The following is a 27,654-nucleotide window of genomic DNA, read 5'->3' as shown; positions in this document are numbered from 1 at the left end:
ATAATTAATAGTTTCTTGCTTGAAACATGTCTTGGATGATACATACGTGGAATATGAGTAGCTGGCAACGCTAAACCGAGAGAAGCCATCCTTGACGTATGCTCAGCCAACTCGCTTGTCACTTTGTCAAAATCGTCCGTCTCCTTTGGGAGTTGTTTCCTGATGTCCTCAGTGGTGAATATATTGTCGACAGACATGTATCCTCTCTGTACTACCAACACCATTTCCAAAACTTCGCCGATCGTCGACAGTACCCGCTCCCAGTACTCGACTTCCGGGGCAAATGGCTCTACAAACCTAGGAAAATCCAATAGGACCTACTTAATTTAGTATCATTAGAGATGTAAACGTGAAAATTGGATTAGCAAATGTAATGTACCTAGTTGATTTCATGGATGAAAGCTGCAGTTGATGATCCTCCAAAGTCTGAAATACATTGTCGGTACCTCTCAGTCTATATATCCCTCTATCTTTGTACGGAACCATTGTAAGCGGCATCTTCTCCCAAGTATCTTTAATATGTTGGAGTCCCTGAAATGATCGTCATATTAAATCCGTAAGATCATTCCGCAAAACATCATTTTACTAACATGTATAACGACTCTTATCATTAGCGACGACTTACGACTTCTATGGTGAGTTCCATCGTGGCCGCGTAAGAAATTTCGCTAATCTGTTCCTCGAAATTATGCATCTGCATTCTAATAATCGCGTCAAGGGTAAAATCCTCCGATGTCTCGTCGAAGTCTTGAGCGATCGTATTTTTGACTCGCTTCCAATGCCTCGGTTTTATCGCCGGATTCTTTAATACCGTTATTAGCGGTAATGTTTTTCGAAATTTATCGACCTTTGACCTGAATTTACACTTCTTCAATATAAGTTACACGAACAGAATAATTATATGCCTATCATTTTTTTTATTTATGTATGTATTATTTTAATAAATTTAAAAAATAAAAAATGTAATAAACTCATTACAATTTAAAAACGTCATTTTGCAGAATAATAATATTTTCTGTTACACACACGCACGCACGCACACACACACATACACACACACACACACACACACACACACACACACATAAATAGGGTAACTCCAATATATACTGAACCCAACTAAAAATTTATTACTATAATTTCGTGATTTTTATCATTATTATTTCGATAATATAAACAGAAAAAAACTGAAATCATAATACAATACTAATATAACAAAGTGCGTATAAATTATCCTCATTCCTATTTTTTTTTATTTCTGTGGTATAAATCCTTGCGCTACATAAATACCGAAGTTACTTCATACATTCTCTTTAGTATAATAAAACAATTAGACCATTTTTCTATTTAGACACTCATATTATTTTAAAAGAGCAAAAAAGAATAAAATATAAAGAACTTATTGCAACTTAAAAATGCAATGCAAATTTAATAATTGCAACATAACAACATTATTAGTTAAAATAATTTTACTCATGTTAATTGTAAAATGTTATTTGAAAGTGAATTAAAAATAAGTAGACTTTCTTCTACTTGAACCATATGGAGATAGTCTAGTGAATTCTTTATACATATGAAGAAGAATACTTTTCCTTCTACGTTCCTTTACATTTGAGAAGTGGATTTTTTGTTTTCTTTTCATTTTTCTTTGTTTAGTAAAATAAGTTAAATTTTAGCTGCGCTAGAAATTACGCAGCCATTACAAAACGTGCACTTCGTTAGTTTCAGAAAGTATCGTCGAAAGGAGTGGTACAAGTACGCTCGGCAGTTCTCGTAAGCCGTGCGCTTTAGCGGTGCAAAGGTTAATAAGCGCCGCTGTGTAACACGTGGGATTAAGCATATTTTGTCCTCTGTGTTATTTCTTGCTAGGTACTGCATTGGTCTGAATATGCGTCGCTACTTATGAACGAATAAAAAGAGAATGACAAAAACGCGTAATTGTTAATCATTGGCGTTGTTTAATTGACAATACATGCCTTCCAAATCGACGAACTTTTTTTAGATTCCTCCCTCTATGCCGCAAAAAAAAACTAGCAAAATGGTCCATTCGCTGCAACGTTCAATATTCGATGTTGCAACCAATTATCAACAATTACTGTCGATTACGTTCCTGCGCACGATTTCTCTCATCTTGCTGTCATTTTGAAAAATGGCTATCCATCGTGCGAGTGCAGTTTATACGCAGTCCGACTAGTTTCTAGTTTTCGCGAACCGATAAATTGACATCCTGCTAAAGGATGGCTCGCAAACACTACTTTGCGCCTCGTGAAAAATGCACGGATCGGCACATATTTACCGCGCGTTCGAAATTGGATTACAACTGGGTCGCACCTGGTATTCTCGACGATCTCCCAATTCTTTTCTTTGAGCTCCCTGCAGAGTTTCGTGAGTTTCCGGAGGAGGAGATTAGCGGTTGTGTCCATCTCTTCCAATTCTATCGTCCAGAAATTTCCGGTTTTGTAGCGTTCCCAAGCGTCGTTCCATTCGTCCGTCAATTGCCACACCAATTCGATCACTGCTACATCCTTCGCAAGTAGAAAAGCGTCGAGAAGTCGAATAAGCACGTGCAAGTGCACGAAGATGGTATATACGTGCGACATTTACTTTATCGAGTTGCGCTAGTTCCGGGGAATCCGGGTAATTTATGCCAAAAATTGTCAGCTGTGACTTCAGCAGACTCTCCCTGTCTCTCATGGATTGTATTTCCTTCTTGAAGATGGCTAGCCAATTAAAAGCGTCTGCAACATCAATAGAGAGTAAGATAACTGCATTACAAAATCCAATAAAATAACATTCCGGATGAACAATACGCCTGAGTAAAACGAATTTATGTTTTCGCGATCAAGTTGCCGTATTAGTTCACTTAACGCTCGCGTCCGCGAGTATACGCGGGATTACCGTAATAGTTGCTCGTGTGTTTATAGTGGCAAAGTTCATGTGAAAAAAACCGATCCGGAATCGACAAACGCATTTCAAGCAGCTGAACGCGGTGCAAAAAACGTGCTATGAATAAATAGCACGCTTGCAATTTGCAGTACTGCAGAGGCAACCGTTGAGACTTTTGTTTTAATTTTTTGAAAATTTTACATAGATAATATTACACTATCACTCGAATTTATCACTATTAATGAGTACTTTCTTAAGCGTTAAACACATTATAATAAATAAATTGAAGAATGTTTTTATTAAAACATTTTTGTCTGGTGTCCTGTGCATTTTATGTTTTTAAGTCTTTTCTCTTTTATTTTATCTTTTTACAATTTATAAATTGAATACTGTATTTTCTTTTATATTTTGAAAGTTTTTTTTAATATTACGTTTTTCTTTTATTTTTTTACAATTTATACGACGAATGTTTTTATCTGACGTCAAAATTAAAAATAGTGAATTTCACGCCGCACAAATTTATTGCAAATTGCAAGATATTGCTTAACGCAAGATATACATTGTCTCGAGGGGAACGTTCCAAAGATATAGTTGATTTATGCGACGACTCGACTGTATCTCACAACGAACGCGGATTTACATCGGATGAGAACATGTGAACCAATTTACCTTTTGAATTCCAGTCGGATGTGAAAGGCCCGGTATCGTTAAATTTGCGCAGCAAGGAGGATGCATCTTCTTCGAACATTGTCGCGTCATTCTGCAATATTTGCTTAAATTCTTCCTGAAATTTTGTTGAAACAAAATTTTGCTAATTAAGAAGATACGCAGTTTGAGTATTATTACTTAAATATTTATTTAGAAAATTTGAAGATTTTATAACTTTTTAACTATTTTTATATATAATTTATCTGACTTTTCTTTATATATGAAAAAATCTCTATTACAATAAATTAAATATATTTTAATATAAAAATATATTAAATATTGTAATATAAAAATACGATATGAACTCTATCAAATATAATATGAACTATAAATTTAACTCTTTATTGTAAATAAAATAACAAAAATTTTTCTCGCATTTTCTTTTCTATTTTATTTGATTCACTAACACCGACTTTATAAACATTCAAATGTTTTTGCAAAATAACTAATTTTTCAAATTACATAAAAATTTCTAGTACGCGTTGAGGTAACGTCGAAAAATTGAGAAAGTATTAATTGACATCTCATTTTCCTTTTTAGTTAGCGTTGACGCCGCCGTCGTCGCGACTCAATTTTTTTATTACAAAGTTTCCCGAAGTTTTCTTTTGTACCGCGGGAATACCTTTTTTTCAAGCAAAGTAACTTCGCACGTGGCAAGTAACTCCAAGTAAGCTGTCCAGGAGCGGTCGATGTCTTTTAATTTTCTCTTGAACTGATAAGTCAGCGGCACTTCGTACTTTTCTGAAAATAATAAATTAAGTGTTTTCTTTCCATTATATAAAGACTACGCACAATTACGCGAACGTAAATAAATCGAAACAATTAATGTTTCTTCGGAGTCCACCTGCGATTAAACTTGAATTCCAAAGTTGAAATCCATGTCTCTAGCGCAAAAGCGGCTAATACGTTTTCACAAAACTTGCAGATCGCGTTGCAGATTCTTGAGCAATAATATTATACATGGATCTTAAACTATAATTTTATGGCGCATCAAACTCCTTATTTAGCAGGGAGAAACATTTAGAGGTTTACCTAAAGTTTGGTACTGCTCCTGGATCTTGGGGAACTCTTCCTCCTCTTTCGGAATCTCGGCGGTGAGCCTCTCGAACAATTGCAGCGCGGATTGCATGCTGATGAGATCCGTCGGTTCCTTCGTTATTCTGCAAACGAATGAATTCACGTACGATTCAGTTCGAAATTCAAAAAGGCCCCGCGACAGGATTTATGGGAGTAACGCCTCGCAAGCAACGCCTCTCCAATGTTCCACTCGGCTTGAGAAAATTTACATTAATAGTATCGATCGAAAATTGAAAACGAATATAACTGAAAGATTCAATTATGCAATAGTGCGGAATAGATGATCACGCGGACACTCGACGAAGAAATTTTTAACATAATAGTGAGCGTAGAAATAAAGTGCGCGCGAACTGCAGTTAATTTTTACGTATTTAAAGAGTGAGAAATAAATTTATGCTCATATTTATCTCTTGAAATTTAGTTTTATGCGATGAGTATTTAAATATGAATTTTATTAGTGATGCGTGTTCTCTCTGAAATAATTGTCTGTAAAAACTGACTTTATGTGATTTAACGTGTTTTAAATCCTTTTATCATAACGCAAAAATATTGTTGTTTAAAGGTACACGAATGAAAATCTCTTGAGATATAAAATATTTTTTTCCCACAATCCTCTTTCCACATCGCATCTCTTTTTTTTCCAATTCTGAACGCAATCTTTTCGCTTTGAATAACAACCCATGCGGGCGACTAACTTTGTAGAATTTTCAGCGATGTAATGATAAACGTGGTCGACCATTGCATCGGTCATGCGTAATAAAAGTGCGGTGAGCTTCTGTTGCCAGATTGAACAATGTTCAATGATAGTGGCTTTCAATCCATCAAAATTTATATCTAGGAAATGCACTGTCGCCATAGTTTCCTGTAGTTGGACACTATTCATCACATCGATGTATTTACTTATGTCCGCGTCAAAAGATGCAGCCGTTGGTTTCAACTTCTCGTATCTAGTTTACAAAATAAATAACAAGCAATAACAGATTTATGTGAAAACTTAAATTGCGGGTATACTTTACGAATTAATACCATATTCCAAAGATAAATGATTAATACCCTCTTATATCGTTTAGTAAAAACGAACAATATTTTAAATAAACTATAATACAGTTATGCAATAAGATTAACAATTTCAGATTAAATTTTTCAAAGTAGCAATTATAAGCAAAAGGCCATTTTAAATATGATACTTTTTTATTAAATTATATTATACGTTTTGTACAATATATTATTCTATTAGATTTATTATGTATGATATATATATAAAACATTTATATTAATTTTTTTTACCTTTGAATGTATAAGTCTTTATTTACTTCCCATACGTCTTTGTAAGGTTCCCAAATCTTAATATAATTTTGGACTTGAACGAAGCAATAAGTTATTTCTGCAAATTGACAAATTAATGATATTTTTATGCTGTCAATATAGTATAAATTTAAAGGTAATATTAAATCATTGATTAGTTAATATATCAAATTGGGATTGTATATTTATAGAGTAACAAGAAATTTCCATTAAATTTTAAAATTAAATTGAAGTGGAAATTTTATCTAAAATAAGAGATGAATTTCTGATTGAACACACTCTAAAGTTAATTAAAAGATTAATTATACTGTGTTAAACATTTTACAAATGCAATTAAAAATAAAACTATACAAAAAGATATATATATATATATATATATATATATATATATATATATATAAAGAATTATAATACATATAATACAACCATTATTGATTTTCTGTTGAAGCTCAATCAATTCTTTGTCTGCCTTGTACAACTTCGAAAAAGAAAAATTCTTATACAAAAGCATTTTAAACTTTTTAACTAATCGTGTAACATCTTTCAAAGGCTGCACCAAAATATCCAAAATGTTTCCCATCATTGTAGCTATTTCCAAGAGATTCGGCATGAAGGTTATCTAGAAAATTGTAAACCGAGAAACTACTTAGAGCAAGATCTCCCAAAATTGTGTGGACCGCGACTTATTTTTTTAAACGACAAACATCCATGACTCATCTAGCAGATATAAAAAACACGAATCAGAAGAGAGAGAGTAAGTTTATTTGTATTACTTTGTTTACTTTACTCCTCCTACTTTTTTATTTTATATGGAAAATAATTTTTTAAATCTATTTTTCTGATACATGGTAAGGCAAAGATGTGAAGAATGTGCTTATTTTTTATTTCTGTTAATAACAGCTTTAATATCGACATCAATGCAAATCATTTTTATACTCAAGAAATTTGAAAATTGTTTATTTTGAAATTTGATTTTGATTCCTACCATCGCTGAACAATTTTTCGCGACTCGTTAAAAATTAGCTCGCGATTCACTAATGAATTAGTCATGACCCACACTTATGGAATCCCTGACTTATGCTTGAGCTTTCTTCTAATTGTACAGCTATGCCCGACAGCTTTTTCGACGATGACGTAAACAGTACGAAAACTTATTAACAATTATCAAAAACATTTCAACAATTGTTAAGTTCTCAACAGTATGTTCATTTTGCTGATTGTATCGATCACATTTTCTTAATAATAAATCTTTATAAATTAATTAGCTAAAATATCTTTTCATATTGTCAGAGATAAAAACATTTAATTTTTATCACTCTACATGTGCGAGAATTTTATGATTAAACAATTTAATACTGTTGCCTGGCATGTTATACATGTTGTGCATAGTTATGAACATACTTTGTTATCGATAATATCCGCTTGCATTAATAGGAGAGGTGAAGGACCTGTCGTGTCAGCGCCATGAAGGGCTTCAAGCATGATGGTCAAAGAATTCTTTAAACACAATCTGATGGCTTCCTCAATTACCGTATCGATTTTCATTAAATAATCTTTCCATTCCGCGCGGCTCTGGAAAGAAAGAAACAATAACGAAGTTAAATATGCCAATCCGTCGAGTGGATGTATAGAAAAATTAATACTTTTATATATACAAAAAATTTAATTTTCCTATAAAATAAATTAAAATAATAGAGCACGTGAGCACGTATTGAGAAAAGAATTATTACACGCTCGACTTAAACACGTCAAAATTGATAAAAAAAGGGGGTATTTGATCCGTGAAGGATTGCTTTTCAAACGTTAAAATTTAAACCTTTATTATAATCTTTCAAACCAAGTTAACGATTTTCAATACATATATTACCAGTGCTTATTGAAAAAGTACAATGTCCAATATGTATCGATTACTTTTTTTATCGACATATTTTTGTTTCAGGTCTGGTAATCAGTTTATTGATAAATTTGCCAAGATAGTAGGTCAAACATGTTATTTCAAAGAAACCCGTTTAGCCAGGCTGTAACTCGTCGAGACTTTTTGAATTAACCGAGAAGCTACGTGCACATAGTGGCAGTCACGTTACGGAGCGACATATCATAACACGAATCTGCCATAAGTACGCTCCTTACTTCTCCAACTTTAGTTACACAGGAATTGCTTTGTGTAGCCCGAGGGTGCGCAACGTACACTGTTTCCATCGCGGATATTCTTTCGTCGAAGTTATTTGGTCATTTTTACGTTTGCATAGACTTTACAGGGAAAATTTTGACGTAACTCGTCAGAAATTTGCCGCAAACCAACAAGCATATGTCTCGCGGCACTTGCACGGGAGTTTGTAGGAAATATTAAAAAATTACAGTCTCTCGTAAATTCTCAGAGAACATTTAGTAAGAAATTCGTTCAAGACCTTCCCTTCGGATATGAATTCACAAAAAAAATGGAGGGTAAATAGCGAAAGTTGCATAGGTAACTACAATTAAGAATGATGAAACAAGCAGTGATCGTCGATATGCTGTACTAAAATAAAAATTACATTTTTCTAGAGAAAGTAAAAGGATGACTTATTTGATCGTATTTCGAAGCTGTGCCAAGAGAGCTATACCTCTTGTATCACATTCTTGAAGCCCTCGTAAATCTCCATGACGTACAGAAATACCATATCGAGTCTTTGAGTCATAACTTGGAACGCCTCGTCTCTGGAAAGTGAGAAAGTTCGGCCGATGCCGGGCTCGCCAAGCGTTAAGTTTCAGTCACGCGCCTCAATTTGCGACAGCACAATGCGAAATGGAAATCCTACCTCACGTACAAAAGTTCCTTCTCTAATGCAGACAACGTATATGTGTAATTAACCTTTATCTTGATCATCGGAGCGTCGCAGATGTTCTCGCAGATTCTTACGATTTCGGAATTCAAGTTCTTGTAAGTATCAATGAAATCCTGTAACTAAATTAAGGAACAAATAATTTAATTTGTTTGCCATTCAATTTATATACTGCAAAATTATATCAATAACAGATTCAATCGCGTTTGTATTTCGTGATTGTAAAATGCAAATGGCTTGGTGAAGAAAAAGTAAGCAGAGAAAAAAAGAAATGGAAGAGAGAAGATACTACAACTCTCAACTTAATATCATTAAGTCAACGTCTTGAAATTTTGTCTCTCTATACACGCGTGTGCGAGATTATTTCGTTTTCGCATTATGCAGAAAACCATAATTAATTGTTCGAATGCAAGTAAATAGATAGCAAGTGGAACTTCTCTTCGACAGTTTCAAAATTAAATTTTACCGCGAGGTTACCGTACGTATCGCATGAATTTATATGGACTTCGCACATGGGCGAGGTAAGAGACTCTAAGCGTACATTGGCCGTTTCGTTGAAACAATTCTCGATGTACGAGTCCACGTAATCCGTGTTCCACGTCAGCTTGGTTAAGCCGGGATTGATCTTCCGGTCGAGCTGCCGAATTAATTCGCGAAACAGCGCACGTTCTGTCAGCGACAATGCTGAAAAATAGAAGTTTCGCTACGTTGCAAGAATATTTCGCTACCATCGCGTGTGACTGCAAATACGGAGAATGTCGCTTTCATCGCGCGCATTACGGGCATATACGCTGTTTGAATCGTGTCATCATGATATTTGCATAAGCACTCACATTTTAGCCGAGAGACTTTTCTATCATAACTTAGGAGAAACAAATTTATCCGTTGTACACTCATTGTTCACGTATGTATATTCAGGTTTAAATTGTAAAATGTTATGTTAAATAGTTTGCATAAATTAATACGAAATGCTGTTTCTTAATAAATCTTGGTTAGACGCAGTTAAAAAAGAATTCGATCGGAGATGAAAAAAGTAATTTTTTAAATCGCACCCCAAACATTTTGCTCACAATTAAATGTATTAAATTTGATTGAGGAAGCTGTTTTAAAAAAAATTGAGAAATACTATTTTTTCTGTTCTTTGCAGCTTTAAATTTTGTCATAAAACTGTTTATCACATTTGAAGTGATTAAAAGATTTCGTTGATACATTATCACTGACAAAAAACAGATCTCATTAGTTGTTTTCTTTTACAATTTACACCGCACAATTATTCGATGAGTAATTATTTGATACAGCGAACCTTCGACAATCTTGTTGTACGCTAGCGCGACGGCGAGGACACTCTCGTAGATAAAGTATAGCGTCTCCCATTTGTCGTGTATCACCTTTATGTGCACGGGTATGTTGAATCTCAAGCTGATCCAATAGAAACACTCGCGGCAGAGATTCACGATATTAGGATCGATGTTGCACTCGAGCAGACCCGGTTTGCTGTCGCTTCGTCGCATCAGGTAGCGATCGAGTCGCGCGCGCGGGTTATCACCGACGTCGTGCAGCCATTTTACGTACAGGTCCCTCATGGAGTCCTCGATGGATCTGATCACGATGTCCTCCTGATGATAGATCTCCTTGCTCATGCCGCAATAGGGCATCCACTCGGCCTCCTCCAACATCTTTCGCATCAATAGCAGGCGGTCGCCTTTCAGACGAAGATTCAACGCTCTGCCAGCGTAATACGGTGTGATCGACGAATATTCTTCCCTCTCGTTCAGGACCTCCTGCTTCGTCCGCTGGATATCGTCGGCTAGGATTTGCCACACCTTGAAAATTATTAGTTTCGAATGTTAGTGATTGCTTCGACGATTGCTTTGGAATCTTCGTAATTTAAAAAGCTTTATTTAAAAATTCCGAAGGAGTTATTTAACATTTTGACAAAATGACGATACGAGTTGATGAAAAAACAAGTTTAACTTGTGTATTATTATTTTGCTGATTTTAGATTTTGGTCTTCTAAAAAAACTATAAAAACCTATTTCAGGGAAGGTTGAAAACGTTACATCATAAAAAGAACGTGTTATCGTTACTATTATTTAGAAAATAACGATTTGTTACTTTTTTTTGTTACAGTTTTTGTAACGTTAAGATATAGTATATTAGATTTAAAAATTACATTATTTAATCAATATTACATGTAATAATCAATATTAAAATATTGTAACTTTAGTCTCCAGCAAGTTTTTCATTATCTTAAATTTACATAATAAATTTTATAATTCTTTATATTAATATTATTATTTTTTAGTATGCTCATCTTTATTTATTATAATTTATATTTTTTTAAACATTGAATTTAAAAATGTATTCCAATATGTATTGCCAGTACAGAAAACTTATAGTTTATTCTACATATATGTATTATAAACTTTCAGTATTAGTAACAACTATCAAAACTTGGAATATAAATTATAAAATATTTTTCAATATTTTTTAAAATATATTTAAAAAATAAAAAAAATGTGTACCTATAATTACATTTAATGTAACGTAACTTTTGATCTAGCACGCCGATTATTTTGCACAATAAAAAATTGCGCGAATTTATTGAATATGTATAAAAACAATAGAAAACTAAAATAACGAGTAACCGTAAAATTTGTTATTGTTATCGTAAAAATATAATGACGTTATCGTTGTAAACAGAAAAAAATAACGATAATTACCAAATTAAAGTGACGTTAAAGGTAACGACATTACAAATAACGTTTCTTCCTAACGCTGATTACAAGATAGTAGATGCGACATAAAAGCTTTTGTAATTCTTCTTCATGTTTTTTTTATGATTAACAAAATTACTCATATGTATACGTAATGATTAACATAATTATACATAAATTAATATTATACATAAATTAATAAAACAAGATAATTTACTTTATCACTGTTTCTTTCAAAAGGTTAGGCTGAAATATCTCCTTAATATCTTTTAATTAATTTACTTAAGAAGTGGGATCAAAATCATAAACGCACATTTAATTATTTATTAGAAGAATTTTCTATTAATTAATTATCGATTTCTGCTTACGCTGCTATTTTTTATGTCAAATAGAAACTTCAAGTTCTTGCGATTTAGGTAATTGTAGAAGCTCCGTAAATTTTCAATCCCTTCTTGAATATTATTAACGTTCATGAAGACGATGGCTATCAAATTTTCGATCATTATCTCTAGGTCCCTTATTTCGGTACGAAATACGATCATATCATCGTGCCAGGTGGAGTCGTGAACGGCTAAAATCTTGTGCGAATTCGCTTCGATTTTATCCAAAGAGTCATAAAAGAGTCTCTCGATCTTTTGACATACTCTTTCATGCTCTTCGCCATTTGTACCACTGAATTTGGGACTTAAAATCTCAGTGGTTTCATCCAATCTGCAATAAATCATATTGGATCACTCAACTATTATTACAGAAATATTTGTGTGAACAAATTTCAATTCTGGGATAATCCAGTTACAAAGTTTTGTATAGAAAGATTTATAACCAATTATAACTATGTAATAACATAATATTTATTTAACGGCGGTATTTTATAGAATGGCAGATCTGTAAAAAAAAAGTGAGATTATTACTTCATGTTTACTCAACCTTGAAAAAAAAGGATAAAATGAACTATTTTATATGCGCAGCAGCCAAAATTAAAAAATGTTGTTTATAAATAGGAAATAAAAATAAAAGTAAAATATTGAGATAGTGTATGCATTTTCATCGATGCTTATACGCCGTGTACAGTATTTGAACCTTGCAAAATCAATCATTGCTTGACAAATCTCGATCATATCCTGACACCTGCCGATGAAAACGTTGATGTAACGAAATATGCTCTTCGTGTCTAAGTCCCAAGGGTTATACGTGAGATTGATGTGAGCGTTCGCGATCTAGAACAGAATATCGAAAAAAAAACAATTTATTTTGTTAAATATTAATGAGTATGCTAAATCTCTGTCAAGTAATTTAAATGAAAATTTTATTTTTACGCGTCAGTACTGAAACGAGAGATATTTCTTTATTAAGTAAAATTAAATAGATATGCGAATAATATAAGTAAGAAAAGAAATGACATTATCAGTTTAAGAGGACCTTGATGCTCAATAATATTCCTTTATTAATTCCTTTTTAAGTACATCTTTTTAGTTCTATAAACTGCCCACCGATACAAATTGTCGAAACCTTCTACAAAGAGTTTTTCTAAACATTTCTTTACCATAGTTGTACTACATATTTAGTAAGACACAATGGCACTGTAGAAAAGTAATAATAAATTGGTTTGAGAATATTTCGCTACATAAATAATTCCAATTTAAAGTGCAATTTTTGGAAAGATACTTATTCATCTAGAAATTCAATTTCAATTAATAAAAGTGTTGTATATTCATAACAAAAAGCAAACAAAAAGTATTTCATTTAAAAAAGACCGTATAAAATGGCAAAGCAATACCATCTTACTCAATAGCTGTAATTCTATACAGATATACATTTTTATTTTTTATATGGCAATTTATTTCATAGTGCGTATAAAAAAGTGTTGTAGTTATAATTCCATTTACACATAATCACTGAAATATGATATAAAAAGAAATTATAAATTCTTGAATATTATTACATATTGCAACGTAAAATTATAATACAATAAAATTCATAATTAATAATTTTTATTTTTATTGTTTCAAATATATGGCCATGCAGAAAACGTCCAATCAATATGAAATCTATTCCGAGAAAAATGCAAATGATATTTAATGTAATTTAAAAATGTACGTAAAAACTGTTTTTTTTTATTTTAGGCATATACTATTAGGCGTAAATCTTTTTTATTTATTATAGAAAAATGTACTACCCACTGATACAATAATTCAAAAATTATAATTTTGTGGGTTGGATGCATAACTATGTTTATATGTAAATAGATGTTTAAAAATAATTATTTACGATCTGTTTTATTCAGCACATCACATATTATCTTGATTATTTATATTAAATGTCAAAAAATTAGTTGTTTTTAATCAAATAATATTTGTAAACATTTGTGTATATTTATCTCTTGTTACATTTACACCTGTACTTTTATTTGCATTATATAATTTTGATCAATTTAAATTCAAATATTACAAATATTAATAAAAAATTCTTTTTTATACGTAATCTAAAAATTAATTAAACTTAATTACACATAAATTTATAGTTTTCTCTTATTAATATACGTTTATTCATTATCAGTATTTTAAAAAAAAATTAAAAAATAAACTTGTAAATCATTAAACAAAAATATTGTGACTGAGCTCCATTTTCTCATTGTTGATATAATAAAAGCCATGACAGGTGATCATTTCTACGCGACAAAAGTTATTACTGATAAATAAATTATAAAACTTGTTGTCTACTGAACTATACATTCTTTGAATATATATTCTGCAATATAGATTCATAGATTTTAAAAGAAGTTACTCTTTACTCAGAAAAAGCTACTTTTTCAAAAGACAATATTTTACACTTTTGTTTTATTTTATTTTGATTTACACTAACGTATATTTCGCCTATCTCTCGCCTTTTGTCGATACTGATTCAATTCGAATTGTTATTTATTGTCAGTAAATCGGCGGTCGGTTAATATTCACGAATTTTACATTCCGTGAACTCAAAGAAAAGGATTTATGATAACGAAATTTTGTCATTTTGATGAAGCAATTTAGATTTTTCCGTTGCTCTTTCGTCTTTCTTTTGTGAAATATTCGTTCAAATAGGCAAGAGATATTAAATAATTGGGAATTTACGGCCTCTCTCTTGCATACGTACATTAACATAAATTGTTTGTGTTATCAATTCTATATCTTTAATACAAATTTAAATTTTCAATGACGACTTTTATTACAATAATTTAATAATTTATGTTATAATATAATTCATCTATAAACAAAAAATAAAAGATATCAACTTATACAAACTTATAATTATATTTATTGCAAAGCATCATATTTTAACTTATTAAGGTGGGCATGTACTATAATTTAAACGATTAACTTCTGAAATTGAGGTAGAACAAAATTCTACGACTTAATTATTAGTAAGTCTTGAACAATACATAATATTTACATTTAGATAAACTGCCACATATTTTGTTTGACCTTCCCCAAGGAATTTCTCTGAACTTCGTTTCTAGCATAGTCGATATGTATTTAGTAACACATTCTCCATTATACTGTGTAGATATAATGTCAACGCGAAGAGACGAGTGTAGTTGGCTGCAGTATCATTTTATAACAAAAATTTGTCATATGCCAAAGTGCAAATATTGTGATTACACTACAGACTCGGTAATTTTACAAAAACTACATTTATACCGTAAACATAGCATATTTCATGAGAAAGATCGCAAAAAATGGAAGAACGACGCCAACTTTCTATGGATATTTTTTTCGAAAGAAGAGTTATTTGCTGCAAAATGCAAAATTAACAATTGCGGCGCTGTCTTGAAAAGTGCATATAATCTTAATAATGTATGGGAACATTTGACGCGCCATAACATTTCACAAGTAACTGATGTGATAGTGAAAAAAATTGCTACATCTCCGATATCAAAACATGTCAGAATTAACAAGGAAAATAATAATATCGAATGCAGCTATTGCCAGTATACTAATAAAATATATAACGGAATAGAGAGTTTTACATCTCATTTGACTCTACAACATAATATCCATGTATCAAGATCTCAAGTAGAAAGTATGTATAATAATCTAGATACAATAACACAATCCGTAGCTGAAGAAGACTCAAGTTCTCATTATAACACAAATCGGTAAGCTTTTAAAAATGAAAACAATCAACAGGGTTAATATGTGTAAATGTCATAACATTAATTCTTTACTTTTCCTAAGTCATTAATATTTTCTGTTTCGTACAATTAATGGCCTAAGATCTCACTTGGATGAAAATCTCTCATAACATAAATGGATATTTCAGATTTAAACAAAGGACTGATAGTTACATGGATGGAATGAAGCAACAAAATGTAGAAAATGAGGGTGCAAGTTTTTATCAAGAAAACACAAATTCGCAAGCTTCAGCAATTAAAGAATATCTACCAGGGTATTATAAACTAATGACAAAATATTAACGTTTTATTTTTTTTAATTTATTAGTTTTTTCTTTTACGTAGAAATGATGGTTTAAAATCTCATTCAAATGAACATCAAAATATAATGGAACATATAATATCTCAATCTTTTACTGTTGAGGAACAGAATTATGTACTGAAAGTCATAGATGAATCTTCTGAGGGTACAAGTTCTTCTCTTGATAGTACAAACTGTCAAGCTCCAGAAAACAAGGAAGATCAATAAAGGTTAATGTTACAAATATTAATGTTTTATTTCTTCTGGAGTTATTAACATATTTTGTTATGTTAAAAAATTGAATATTTAACATTGATGAATACAAAGATTATATAAGGGACGGTGAGGTAAATTGGATCTGTTTGCAGTGTTTTTTATAAAGTGCAAATAAAGTTTGATTATAAAACTGAAAGTGTCGTTGGAAAGATAATTTAATTTTTTTCATTTTTGCTTCAGATTATTTTGACATATTTCTCGCCTGTGTTGACTTATAATAAAAAAATGTAAAAACGTTTTCTCCGTTCTGGTTTGGAAACACTCGTTCCAAATCAAACCACCCTCTGTTGCAAATCGGATACCGCTATTTTTGTAAATTTTTAGATAGAACTTTAAGAGATTTTAATGTATTTTTTTTAATATTGAGTAAAAACAAATTTAATATTTTTAATTTTTACATTTTTTAATTATTTTAAATCAATTACATTTAAAATTTTTAACACCATATAAATAATAATTTACAAGAATTTTCTATTTTTAAAAAATTTTTGCACGATGGCTGAAAATACACATTTGTCTCTATTTTATGAATGTTCTATGAACAACAGATAATTAATTGCCAAATTGCTGTCACATATTCGATGTCTTATAAAAACTTTACACTATAAATGGCACGCAATTCTGCTTATTCCATATTCATTTAAATTAAAAAGATTTTATTTAGAACACGATCCGGTTTACCCCACTTTCCTTTATATATAATTACATACATAATTATATTAAAAAATTTTTTTTCTGGGTTTTCTTTTCAAGTCTGATAATCTATATTAACCCGCAATGTATACAATTGAAAAATATATTTATAAATTTGATATAGAAATATTATTAAGCACCATGTTCCAAAAATGATATTTCTTCTGATACTTATTTTTTTTCTAATTTTCAGATTTTCCTGTAATAAAAACGAAGTAGAAACAAAGATTCTTTTGTACGAATTTCGGCGAAAGTCGGAAGAACGTTTGCAAAAACATTTTATTATTTCCATTCGTTTTTACACGAGGTACGGCAGGAAGAGTAAAAATGCGAAGGACTGAAGACGCGCGTTAGCGAGCCGTAAAATCCGCTGTGTAACGCGATTGTACGGATTTCTTCACAAAAGTCTAAGAAGTCGTGTCACCTATCCCTTCGGGCACATGGCGTGTTAACCCCTAGCGCAACTCGAGAACAAGTAGTCGAAAGGGAGAGAGAGAGCCGTCGCGTCACATCGTTTCCCAATTCCCACCTCTATTCTGGCTTATCTGCCCATGGGAAAAGCGTAAGTCGGTGTTATATTGCGATCTCCACTTAAAGCGAAAGCTCTTTTTCGCCCTGCCGCTTTGTACTTGTAAGGAGCGTCCTTCGTGGCAGAGACGTCATGCATAGATATCCCGTGTCTCTCTCGCCAAGCTAAATCCATCAAGCTGCGCTACCGCGAGCGATTATTTGCCCGATTTCAAATTCACGGAAAATGGCCGGCTGCCTTGCTTCACTTTGAATTATCATGCCTAATCATAATTACCACTGAAAACCGAAATCACTTTGTAACTTCTGAATTAACGGAGAAATTCATCCTCGTGTTGTTCAACAAGGAGTCTAAGTAGCTAAAGTAGCTGTGCACACATAATTTAATGGGAGTTTAACTCAGCGGCTGGAAGGTGAATTTGCAGACAGCATGAAGTGCCATGTTTTATACGCACGGTCATAAACTGGCTTTTGAGCTTACAAGCACTTCACAGAGATGAACTTATTAATTACTAAAATAAATATATGTGCAGAGCCTACGAAAACATTTTCTCGTCATTATTATATATAGACCCACAGAATTGATTTATTAAATTCATAAAAGTTGTAGCAAAACGATGCTGTTTAAAAGATTTTCTTTTGGAAATTAAAAATAAATTTAATTTAAATTAAACTTTGACACAGTATGTAATAATTAAATGTTAAAAAGGTAACTTTATATGTAAATAATTAAGAACATATTACAATTTTATATTACGGTGAGCCGTTTGCAGAATACCTCACAGAATGCTTTATGATTTTGCGAAAACGTTTTTCAAAGCTTATGTTATGCTTTTCTGATATTTTGATACGTAAACGTATTATATTTTTATATGTACAATAAAATTTATTATTACAAGAAGTTTTCAACAGGAAGACTCACCTTGTGATAGAGATCCTGGTAATTCTCGCACAGTTTGATACACTCTTCAAAGATCTTCATATTCTTCCTGATCTTCCCCGCAAATACATCTGACAGATTGATAAAACCTTTGCATATGACGACGATCTGGTTGCTGAGCGCACTAAAGAGATTGCTTAACCTCTCGCGGGTATTGTAGTAAGGGGAATTCAACCAAATCGTTCTGAAGAGATGCATCATTTTTGGCAGATATTGAGCCACACACGCGGGAGTTGTACAAGATTTCAACTCGTCGCAAGTGTCCTTCAGGATGCTCAGGTACTCGATATTTGATTTCGCTTCGATTGTACCGATCTCGATCTCGTCTTTCAACATCACAAACTGACGTATGTAAGTGGACTGCGCAGCCAATAATATGTTGATAATAAACTCCACCGTACTTTGATTCAGCTGGTAATTCAAACTGCAGAGATTGTCATCTGATGTAAGAAAAAAGAGGCTCACATTTTGCTCTGCAAAAATTTTTTAATTTTACAATTTGATTATACAATTTATGTGTCCATGCACAGAAAACTATCAATTTTAGATATAAGAAAAACAATTGTTTAATCTAAACTTTTTTTAATAAACAGCACTTATTTTTTAATAATAGTTTTGGAATATACTCATCATGAATTTTAGAAAAAGTCTTATCATGTAAATATCTTATCAAAAAAAGAATTTATACTCTTCCGAAAAATATTATAAATTTTATTCAGGAAAAGTCAGAATAATAAACAAGGCAAATTTTGATTTTAATATTCTTAATTGAAGTATCTAAATTAGAAAAATTTTAAATATGTTTTGAACAAATTTTGTGCTTACAATAAATTTAGATCTGCCGATATATAAACGTATAAAATATTTACGAAATAAGTAATATTTACTTAAATCAAGTAATACTTTCTGAATTTATAGAAAAATTTTAAATAAAAATTACTTGTTTTAAGTAAGTATAAGAAGTATTTGAAGATTGCTAATATCAAGAAAATACTCTTTGTAAAAGTAAAAAAAATTGTAAAAGAATTTTTTCTGTAATTTTCTTCTATTACCCCGATTGGATAATATTTATCAAATTATGACAAATTCATAAAAATTATAATTTGTAATCATTTAGGTATATTTATTTAGTAAGAATATTTGTAGAAGTATTAAACTTTTATATAAAATATCTTTTATAAAATAACAGTAATATAAAATGTTTTATATAATTATTTGCGCATATAATTTTAAAATAATATTTCGGCAAAACTAAGACGATATGTTGATTTATCTTAATGGCATATTTCCAAAATAAAGTTTAGAAAGAAATTGTGTAATAATTAAAAAAAAAGTATTTTAACAAATTAAAGCAATAATTTCTTTACAGTTTTTCTTTTTTTTCAAGATTAGGGAGGATAGTAGAGATGAGTGGAAACATCTAAATATAGGCAAGGTATCGTCATAATTTTGCCGAAATACTATTTCAAAATTATATGCGCAAACAGTTAGCAATGTTTTATAAAAAATCAACACTTTTACAAATATTCTTGTAAATATAATTACAAATTATAATTTTTATGATTTCGCCATAATTTGATAAATTTTGTCCTATCAAAATAATAGATGATGATTACAATTGAGCAGTCTTTCACAACGCTGAAATGTTTGAATAAGTAAAACGAATAAAACATAAACGCGTGAAAATCTTATATTTATGTATGCTACGAATATTGTGCGATCAAAAGCTTCAGATGACGTTAAATTTCTTTCTAATTCTATAAGGTACAAAGAGGGATTCCGTTGAAACGTTGAGTTGAAGAAAACTTTTGATTTTTCTTTAAGAAATTTCCGAACATATATTATTGAAAAACAATTCTGTCTCTCTCTCTCTCTCTCTCTCTCTCTCTCTCTCTCTCTGCAGCCACTACGCCTTTCCTTAGGAGTAAGCACTTACATCGATAAGTCCAAAAGTCATATTCGTCGTTGAGGCACAGTAACTCATGCGGACTTGCTTGCTCCTGGTCAGAGAGGGCTATTTTGATTTGGGGGGTCCAGTGGGCCACCACACCCTCCAGCCTCTTCACCAACTCCTTATCGGCGCTACCCTCCTCCGTGGTGAACTCCCTACTCTCCAGAGGTACATATATCACGGTTAAGCCCAGCATTTTGTACGTGAGGTTTGTTAAATTGCACAGGAAGGTGTCCAGTTGGGTGCAGAAGTCCGCTTTCACACATGTGTTTCGGTGCGATTAAGGAAAAGAAAATCCAGGAACGTGATACGACACCGAACCTCGTTATCGCTGTTCCCAATACCGCCATTTTTTATACCGCTCAAGCTGTCTCGGCGTCTATCACATAGAATTGTACCATGTATCCTCGCGATACGTCCCCTGATGGAGATTTATTGAGTTGAATTGCACGCTGTATATCGAAAGTGATCGACTACATTGTCATTGTCACATCAATTTACAACTGAAGCGTGCAATTGTAAATCTTACACCTAGACGAAAAAAAACGGAAACATGACTGACTGTCCTGCATTTGGAGTAAAATAACGTACGTAAAACTTAACGATCGATACAAGGAATATCATATCGTACTTTTTTATCGTTATCGAAGACAGCGTGTTGTTTTGTAAACTTCATTAAAGCTATCGCTAATTTCATAAGTGTTTTACAAGCTTTGCGTGTTATTTACATCGCGTTAATCACATGTGGTGATGGGAACAAATGATTGTGATTCAATCGAGAGTGAATTCACGAACCGCTGCGTATATAACGAGTACACGTCCGGAAAGATAAAAAGCGCGACACGGGCGAAGTTGTTGGGCGTCCTGACACAATTAGCAAAGCGACGCTTCGATCTGGTTAAAATCCGCTCAGGATCCATTAGAAATAATGAAGTGGCTCCCGTACGAATGCAATGCAATCGTTTCTAACTCGACGGCGGAGTAATCCCGCGTTCGCATACGTGGGCAAACATCGACGCTGGATTTACCAGCGGCGGTGAGTTGTGCAGTGCATTTAGCCGAAAATTATGGTAATAATAACTTTCGTGCAATTCCCAGGCGTCCCCACTTCCCCGTCCCCGTTTCCCCGCGGACGGGCCGGAACTTTGTGTCGTGCGTTGCGGTAACGGGATTGCAGCGCTAAAGTTGGAAATTCACTTGGTAATGTCATCACGTTAGATTGTTATGACCTTAAGCCGGAGCAACTATGGGCGATCGCGATGATCGCCCTTGGCATTGTGAGACTGGCCCGCCGTGGCTCCTTTGTCAACGCTTGTCGATTGAAGCTACAGCCATTCATCGATCGTCTCTAGTGCATGCAGGATTATTCGGCGATAGCCGACGCGATTGACACCTAAATTGCGGCTTGATTACAGAGCTTTCATTATTCGTTATATCGACTGATAAAAAAAAATAATGGACGTTAAGCATTGTCAGAAAAATAAAACAGATACTGGAGACCTAAATTTACATCAGAAGTACCAACATTCACTAAACCGATAAAACAAATCAATTATTGACTGTTTTTTTCAATTGTGAATAAGCATATTTTTTTAGGAAATTTTGAAAAGATTTCAAGTTTATCAAATCCAAAAAAAAACAAAAAAAAAATGAAATTTTGATTTTACTCTATTTATATGTGGATACATTATAACTAGGTAACAATTTTAATAAGAAAATGTTTTAATAACTTAGAAACATATATAAATAACACATATATAATTTTAAAAATACAATTTTCTTACTACTGCCTTGTTACTTAATAAATTAATAACCCTGAACAACAACAAAAAATCGATTTTTTTTGTCCTAAAATTTTAAAAAATATTTTAGTAGAAGATTTCAGTACTGTAAATTTTCAGTTAAACAAATCTAGACATTAAGTGTTTCAATCGCGTCAAAATTTTGAGAAACCTGCTATGAAATCGCAATTTTGATATTTTTTGATAATTAATAACATAATAACTCTGGGTATGTATTTTGTATACTCTTTTTCTTAACGATAGTTGTCGGTATCGTTGCGCAGATATTTTACACGGCAAAGAAGCTGCGCAATGATACTTACAACTATCGTTAAGAACAAAAAGCGTGTACAGAATACTCTGACCTCGGACGTGTTATTTTATACAACAAAAGATCTAAACTATAAGAACTAAACTACTTTTATAGGATTAAAAACAGATCAAACAAAGTTTATAATAAAGGCCGTACCTAATCTCACTTAAACTGATCTTACCTAACTAATTTATATAGCTGTTCAGGAACACATTTGGTCCTAAATGATAAATCTTCATAAAATATGATTCAATTATTTTTGGGATCGCAGAACACGAATTCAAACTCAAATTTAAAAAATTTTTTAAATATGACACATTTCTTCTAATATAAACAAATTGGTTTTTCAAATATTTTTTGTTCCTTATTGGGAATCCTATCTGCGTATATTTAAATTCGTTATTTTGAATTTTTATAATTCGAGATTTGGATTCGTATTCAGCAAACCCAAAAAGTATAAAAGGGATAATGTGTTGTAAAAATTTGTCTTTTAAAATTAAATGTGTTCCTGAACAAATTCATAAGTAAAGTCGACTTAAATGAAATTAGGTAAAATCTTAAAACTGTAAATGTTTAATCTATTTTTTTTAGCATTTAATTTTTTATTTCAAACCTTACAAAAATTTATAGCACATTCTAGAGTTATTAAATACCAAAATTGCCATTTTTAACAACTTCCAGTTTTCCAAAATCTTGACGACATGATAGAGACATTTTATGTTCAGATTCGTATTTTGCAGACAAAAATGTATAAAAATGACTTGTTAAACTTCAGGGCAAAGTTTGTTTCGTATAGTAATTTTAACAAATAAAATAAAATAGAAATATGAACACATTTACTTAAAACACACAAGTACACATATAAATACAAATGTGTAACAATACGTTTAAATAATAAATTTAAAAAAAAGAAATATGAAAGTAAAGAAGAAAAAAGGCAGGAAGAAAAAAAACAACTTAATAAAGTTATTATTTTTATTAATTATTACGTTTTATTAAATTATTAACAAATTTTCTTATTAATTATTACTTTGTCATAGTACATATAAAAATATATTTCAAAATCGCTAACAATAAGATAAACCTTAACGTTAATCAAATTCATGCGGCTGTGCCTGAATTAATGTAAAAAAATAAGAAACAATCCACAAGGATCTTCCAATACTTCTAGTGTTAAACAGTTCAAAATGTTACAGTAATTAAAGAGCTATTGAAACAGATAAAAATGTGAACAAGATTAAAATTTAGAAAATAGAAATGTGCTGATTGCACATGTTATCCAGCGAGAAACAAGAAGGCTAGGATTTGCGCAAAAAAAATTGACTGCAGAATGATGGCAGAATGTGCGAAAATCCAATTGGTTCGATTGGATTGAAATTGCATCGCAAAAATCGATGATATATCAGAACAGATATATCGGATTGAATCATAGATTCGAGCGAAAGATAAAACGCTCGATGTCTCCCCTGGGCGCCTTTCGTCCGGTGAAGCTTTTTAAACGTACATTTAAATCCGCGAAAAACTTTAAATCACCACCCACTACAAAATCAACCAGTCGCGGGCGCGCGCGCGGTGCGGGATTTGAAAGTTAAACAGAATTTACATTGCACGGCGGCGAAGCCCAACCTCAAGTGGGTCACTCGGGGAGCCACCGGGAAGACCGACGGGATGTCGTGTCTGAACCCAATTAAAGTTCCGTAACTCGCGATCTGTACACGTACATTATTTACTGAGGCGAAACAAAAAAAAAAGAAAGGAAGGAGGAGCAAAAAAATGAAGAAACTTCCCTAAACTCTTCCTTATTGGCCTATCGTTATACAGTCAATCTCGCCCGTCCCGCAACATTCGTGCCGTTTGGCTCCGTGCCTCGCGAAACTTTTCGCGTTAGTTACGCGAATTAATTAGGTACTCTTGGGAATGTGATAATAGAGACGAGGAGGCAGTAATGAAGGATACTGTCGGGCCAAGCTTCGATTGCGAAGAAGATCGGCGCGAACACGTTCTGGATGAGGCGCAGTATATGGCTCTCCACCTTGTCGTTCATCGACCCGAAGAGAATGCGCTCGCGAAAGTTCTCCGGGTGGAGAATCTCGTTGGGCTGTCTCACGAAGTAGGTTAGTTCGTGCACGGGCACCGTAGGAAATGAAAATTCTGTGGTCAGACTGCCGTTCACGTGATAAATGCAGAGGACCGGAATGCTCGGTTCGTGGAAGAACTCGCGGATGTCCATGTCACATTTCCACGTCCAATCGTCGTCCGTCAGATCGCTCAGAGTCGTCATATCCTTAACACACTGAATCTGAGAAAAGGCATCGAATTTTTCTCAATACTTGCTTCTAGTCCGAATGCATAAATCGATTTTTATTTTTCAACGAAATCGTATACCGTTTCTGAAAATATTCCCCAAACGATTCCCCGTCGAACGCAATTGAAACTTTTAATACAAATTAATTTTATAATCTTATTTTTTTTTTTTATTTTGACCGTAGGTCTTATTTAAGTTTTTTTTGTTTTAAGATATGTGATACTAAAAAAGAACCAGTAAGACTCCAAAACATTTACCTGAATAAATAATTTGTTAGCTTTCAACGGATAAATATGTGAAATAATTTTTTCCACCTATCTTATGAATGCTCATTATTGGGTCATTGTCAATTTTATTAATTTTAATGCAAATTATTAAATAACTATTGTTATTTTATTAAATAATACCAATCTAATTATTTGATTATAATTTATATATTATATTATTTATATATTATATTTATATACTTATATAATTGAAGAATTCAATAATTAAAATTAAATGTCTTGATGGAATATTAAATATTAAAATTAATACTATCGCGAAAATCTATTAACAATTTTCAGATGTACCAAACTGTAATTTAATCACAAAACGGTTTAGCTGAATTGAAATAATTTTAGAGTCGTTATCTTGGAAAAACGGGCGACTTACCAATTCATCTAATTCATACTTCTTGTATACGTAACGTAGCTCGGCCACATCCTCTTCTTCTTCACCTGCAACAACATTCATCGATAATCTCTGTCGCAAGCGATGCCGCGATTATACCGCGGCAAATGGATTCGGAAAACGCGATCCGATCTCCTCGTGTGTCGCGCGACGGCATTTATCCCGTCGAAAAGGCGACCTCGTAACTAATATAAAGAGCATTGGAAAGAGGAAACAAATTCCACGGGATGCGCCGGTCGTTCGTTAGTCGTCAATTGGAACGGCGCGATGGGGAGGCACTCCTAAATCCGCCAGCCGGGTTAAATAGAAGACATTCGTTCCAAGAGGGTCTCCCGTTCGTCTCGATATCATTCCTCAGGCCTTCTCCGCATCTCGGTCCCATCGGTCTGGGCCATCGCCGCCGCCCATTCCGCCGCCCATGCCTTTGCTCTTGGCAATCTAATAGGAACTATAAATCGCGAGTAGCTAGTAAATCGACGGAAGAGGAAACACGTCGCGTCGCGATCGAGACGCTACCGTAGGCCACGTTGGGGCAATTTATCCCGCTATGATGGCGTGCATTATGCAGATACGACAATGTCTTCTTTGGCGACATGCAACGACTTATCAGTCTCACGTATATACTTTCCTCAAAGATCGCCTTGTTATTAAGAATACTATTAAGCATTACTTGCCATAGCGTGGAAAGAAGTTGTCGATAGGAATTCTACGATTCGAGTTAATGATCAACTTGAGAATAATATAGGGTAAGGTTGCCGAAATTGCACCATTTTTGACATAGAGGTTTATAACTAAGAAATTATGAGGAATATTTTTAGTTTTCTTACGTCATAATAAAGTACAACATTTCTCCTTTCAAATTTATTTTTTTCTGAATTTTATGTATTGTCATAAATTTTTAAATAACGATTTTTAAGAAGCCTTCAAATAGTACGATTTGCCCAACCGGTCTCCTAAATCATAGGTTAATATTATTCTTCTTGAGCGACACTTTTTCTGCTAGTTTCTTTCTTCTCGAGCAAAAATGCGTTAGATAACAATAATATTATTAATTTTGGAGATAAATACCGTAAACTAAATATAATTTCCGTCATTGTCATTATTTCGATAACTTTTTAATAATATTGTAATAACATTGCTACATTACGGTAGTATTGTTACAATGTATGCTCTGTATAATTATTATATTTGATTATATATATATATATATATATATATATATATATATATATATATATATAACCACGATCAAAGCAATAGTGCAATTTTGGACACTAAAGCATTTTGTAAAACTTTATTTACTTAATTTATAAATAAGAACACAAAGTTATTTGAACTTTGTTAATCTAATTTTAATAATATTGTAATCATTACAATTTAACAAAATTTAAATTATTTATTTTACTTTTTTTGCAACCAAGCTACAAAATGTGTTAAAAAATAGTAGCAAAGTTATCATTTTTCTAATATTAATAACAAAATTTCATTGTTCTTAACACGTTGAGTTCAATGAAGAATGATGATATTGTTATGTTGTTCCCAAATAATCTCACAAAGAGTGTACTGTGGTTGAATTTATACGCGAGATGGTGCGATTTAGGAGCCGGTGCAATATCGGCAACCTTATCCTATCAATCATATCCTATTATCATCTTTGTTTTATATTGAAATATTTGTTTACTTTGAATCACTGAGAGCAAGAAAAACACATGTCCGATTTATATGAAAAGTTACGAATTTATCAGATATTTTCAAGACGAATGTGCTTAAGATACGATTGCAAGATAACAAAGCGCTGGATAACAAATTTCTTGTCTTCTTAATTCACTGTCAAGGTATACGATCGTTTTTATCGTACGAATAATTGAAACTACCCGATTCTGTGAATTAATGCGAGATCAGACACACGGAGCATTTTACTGCAGCCGACCAATGAGACAAAATTGCCGTCCTCAATCATCCGCACGTAACGTGACGTAAATTGTTTGCGGATTAAGGATTTGTAGATCTCGGGGCCGAATAGAAAGAGTATAAGCTTTGAATTATAACGCTAGTTTGCGTTGGAACGGATTGACGCAGGTAGCTTGCATATATATATTATCGGTTTATCTAGTTCACCTACTTTCGGATGGTGGAAGTATCACGAGAGAACGAATTAGATTCATCTTCCGGCGAGCGGCGAGTACGATCGAGGTCGAAGGGCAAATTACCATAATCCCAGGGACAAAT

At 32.5% G+C, this 27,654-nt stretch overlaps 1 protein-coding gene across 1 annotated transcript in view; it reads right to left on the bottom strand.

The window, feature by feature from the left end:
- LOC105199816 (dynein heavy chain 2, axonemal) overlaps positions 1-24,738 on the bottom strand; it is a 66,676-nt gene extending 41,938 nt beyond the window's left edge. The window contains exons 1-20 of the mRNA XM_039458787.1: positions 24,405-24,738; positions 20,292-20,636; positions 18,386-18,876; positions 12,596-12,732; positions 11,869-12,226; positions 10,102-10,621; positions 9,265-9,482; positions 8,775-8,920; positions 7,369-7,618; positions 6,403-6,454; positions 5,959-6,055; positions 5,367-5,618; positions 4,627-4,754; positions 4,217-4,335; positions 3,556-3,670; positions 2,605-2,738; positions 2,332-2,525; positions 626-854; positions 380-531; positions 47-297 (exon numbers count right to left, since the gene is read on the bottom strand). Coding sequence (XP_039314721.1) covers positions 47-297; positions 380-531; positions 626-854; positions 2,332-2,525; positions 2,605-2,738; positions 3,556-3,670; positions 4,217-4,335; positions 4,627-4,754; positions 5,367-5,618; positions 5,959-6,055; positions 6,403-6,454; positions 7,369-7,618; positions 8,775-8,920; positions 9,265-9,482; positions 10,102-10,621; positions 11,869-12,226; positions 12,596-12,732; positions 18,386-18,876; positions 20,292-20,636; positions 24,405-24,729 — 4,513 coding nt within the window. The 5' untranslated portion in view covers positions 24,730-24,738. The remainder of the gene's footprint in view (positions 1-46; positions 298-379; positions 532-625; positions 855-2,331; positions 2,526-2,604; positions 2,739-3,555; positions 3,671-4,216; positions 4,336-4,626; positions 4,755-5,366; positions 5,619-5,958; positions 6,056-6,402; positions 6,455-7,368; positions 7,619-8,774; positions 8,921-9,264; positions 9,483-10,101; positions 10,622-11,868; positions 12,227-12,595; positions 12,733-18,385; positions 18,877-20,291; positions 20,637-24,404) is intronic.
- Between the last annotated feature and the right edge of the window lie 2,916 nt (positions 24,739-27,654).

The sequence above is a fragment of the Solenopsis invicta genome, chromosome 16 (genome assembly GCF_016802725.1).
Source record: "Solenopsis invicta isolate M01_SB chromosome 16, UNIL_Sinv_3.0, whole genome shotgun sequence".
Classification (NCBI taxonomy): Eukaryota; Metazoa; Arthropoda; class Insecta; order Hymenoptera; family Formicidae; genus Solenopsis; species Solenopsis invicta.
Note: the sequence above shows the minus strand (reverse complement) of the source record. Positions and strands in the feature narration are given on the sequence as shown.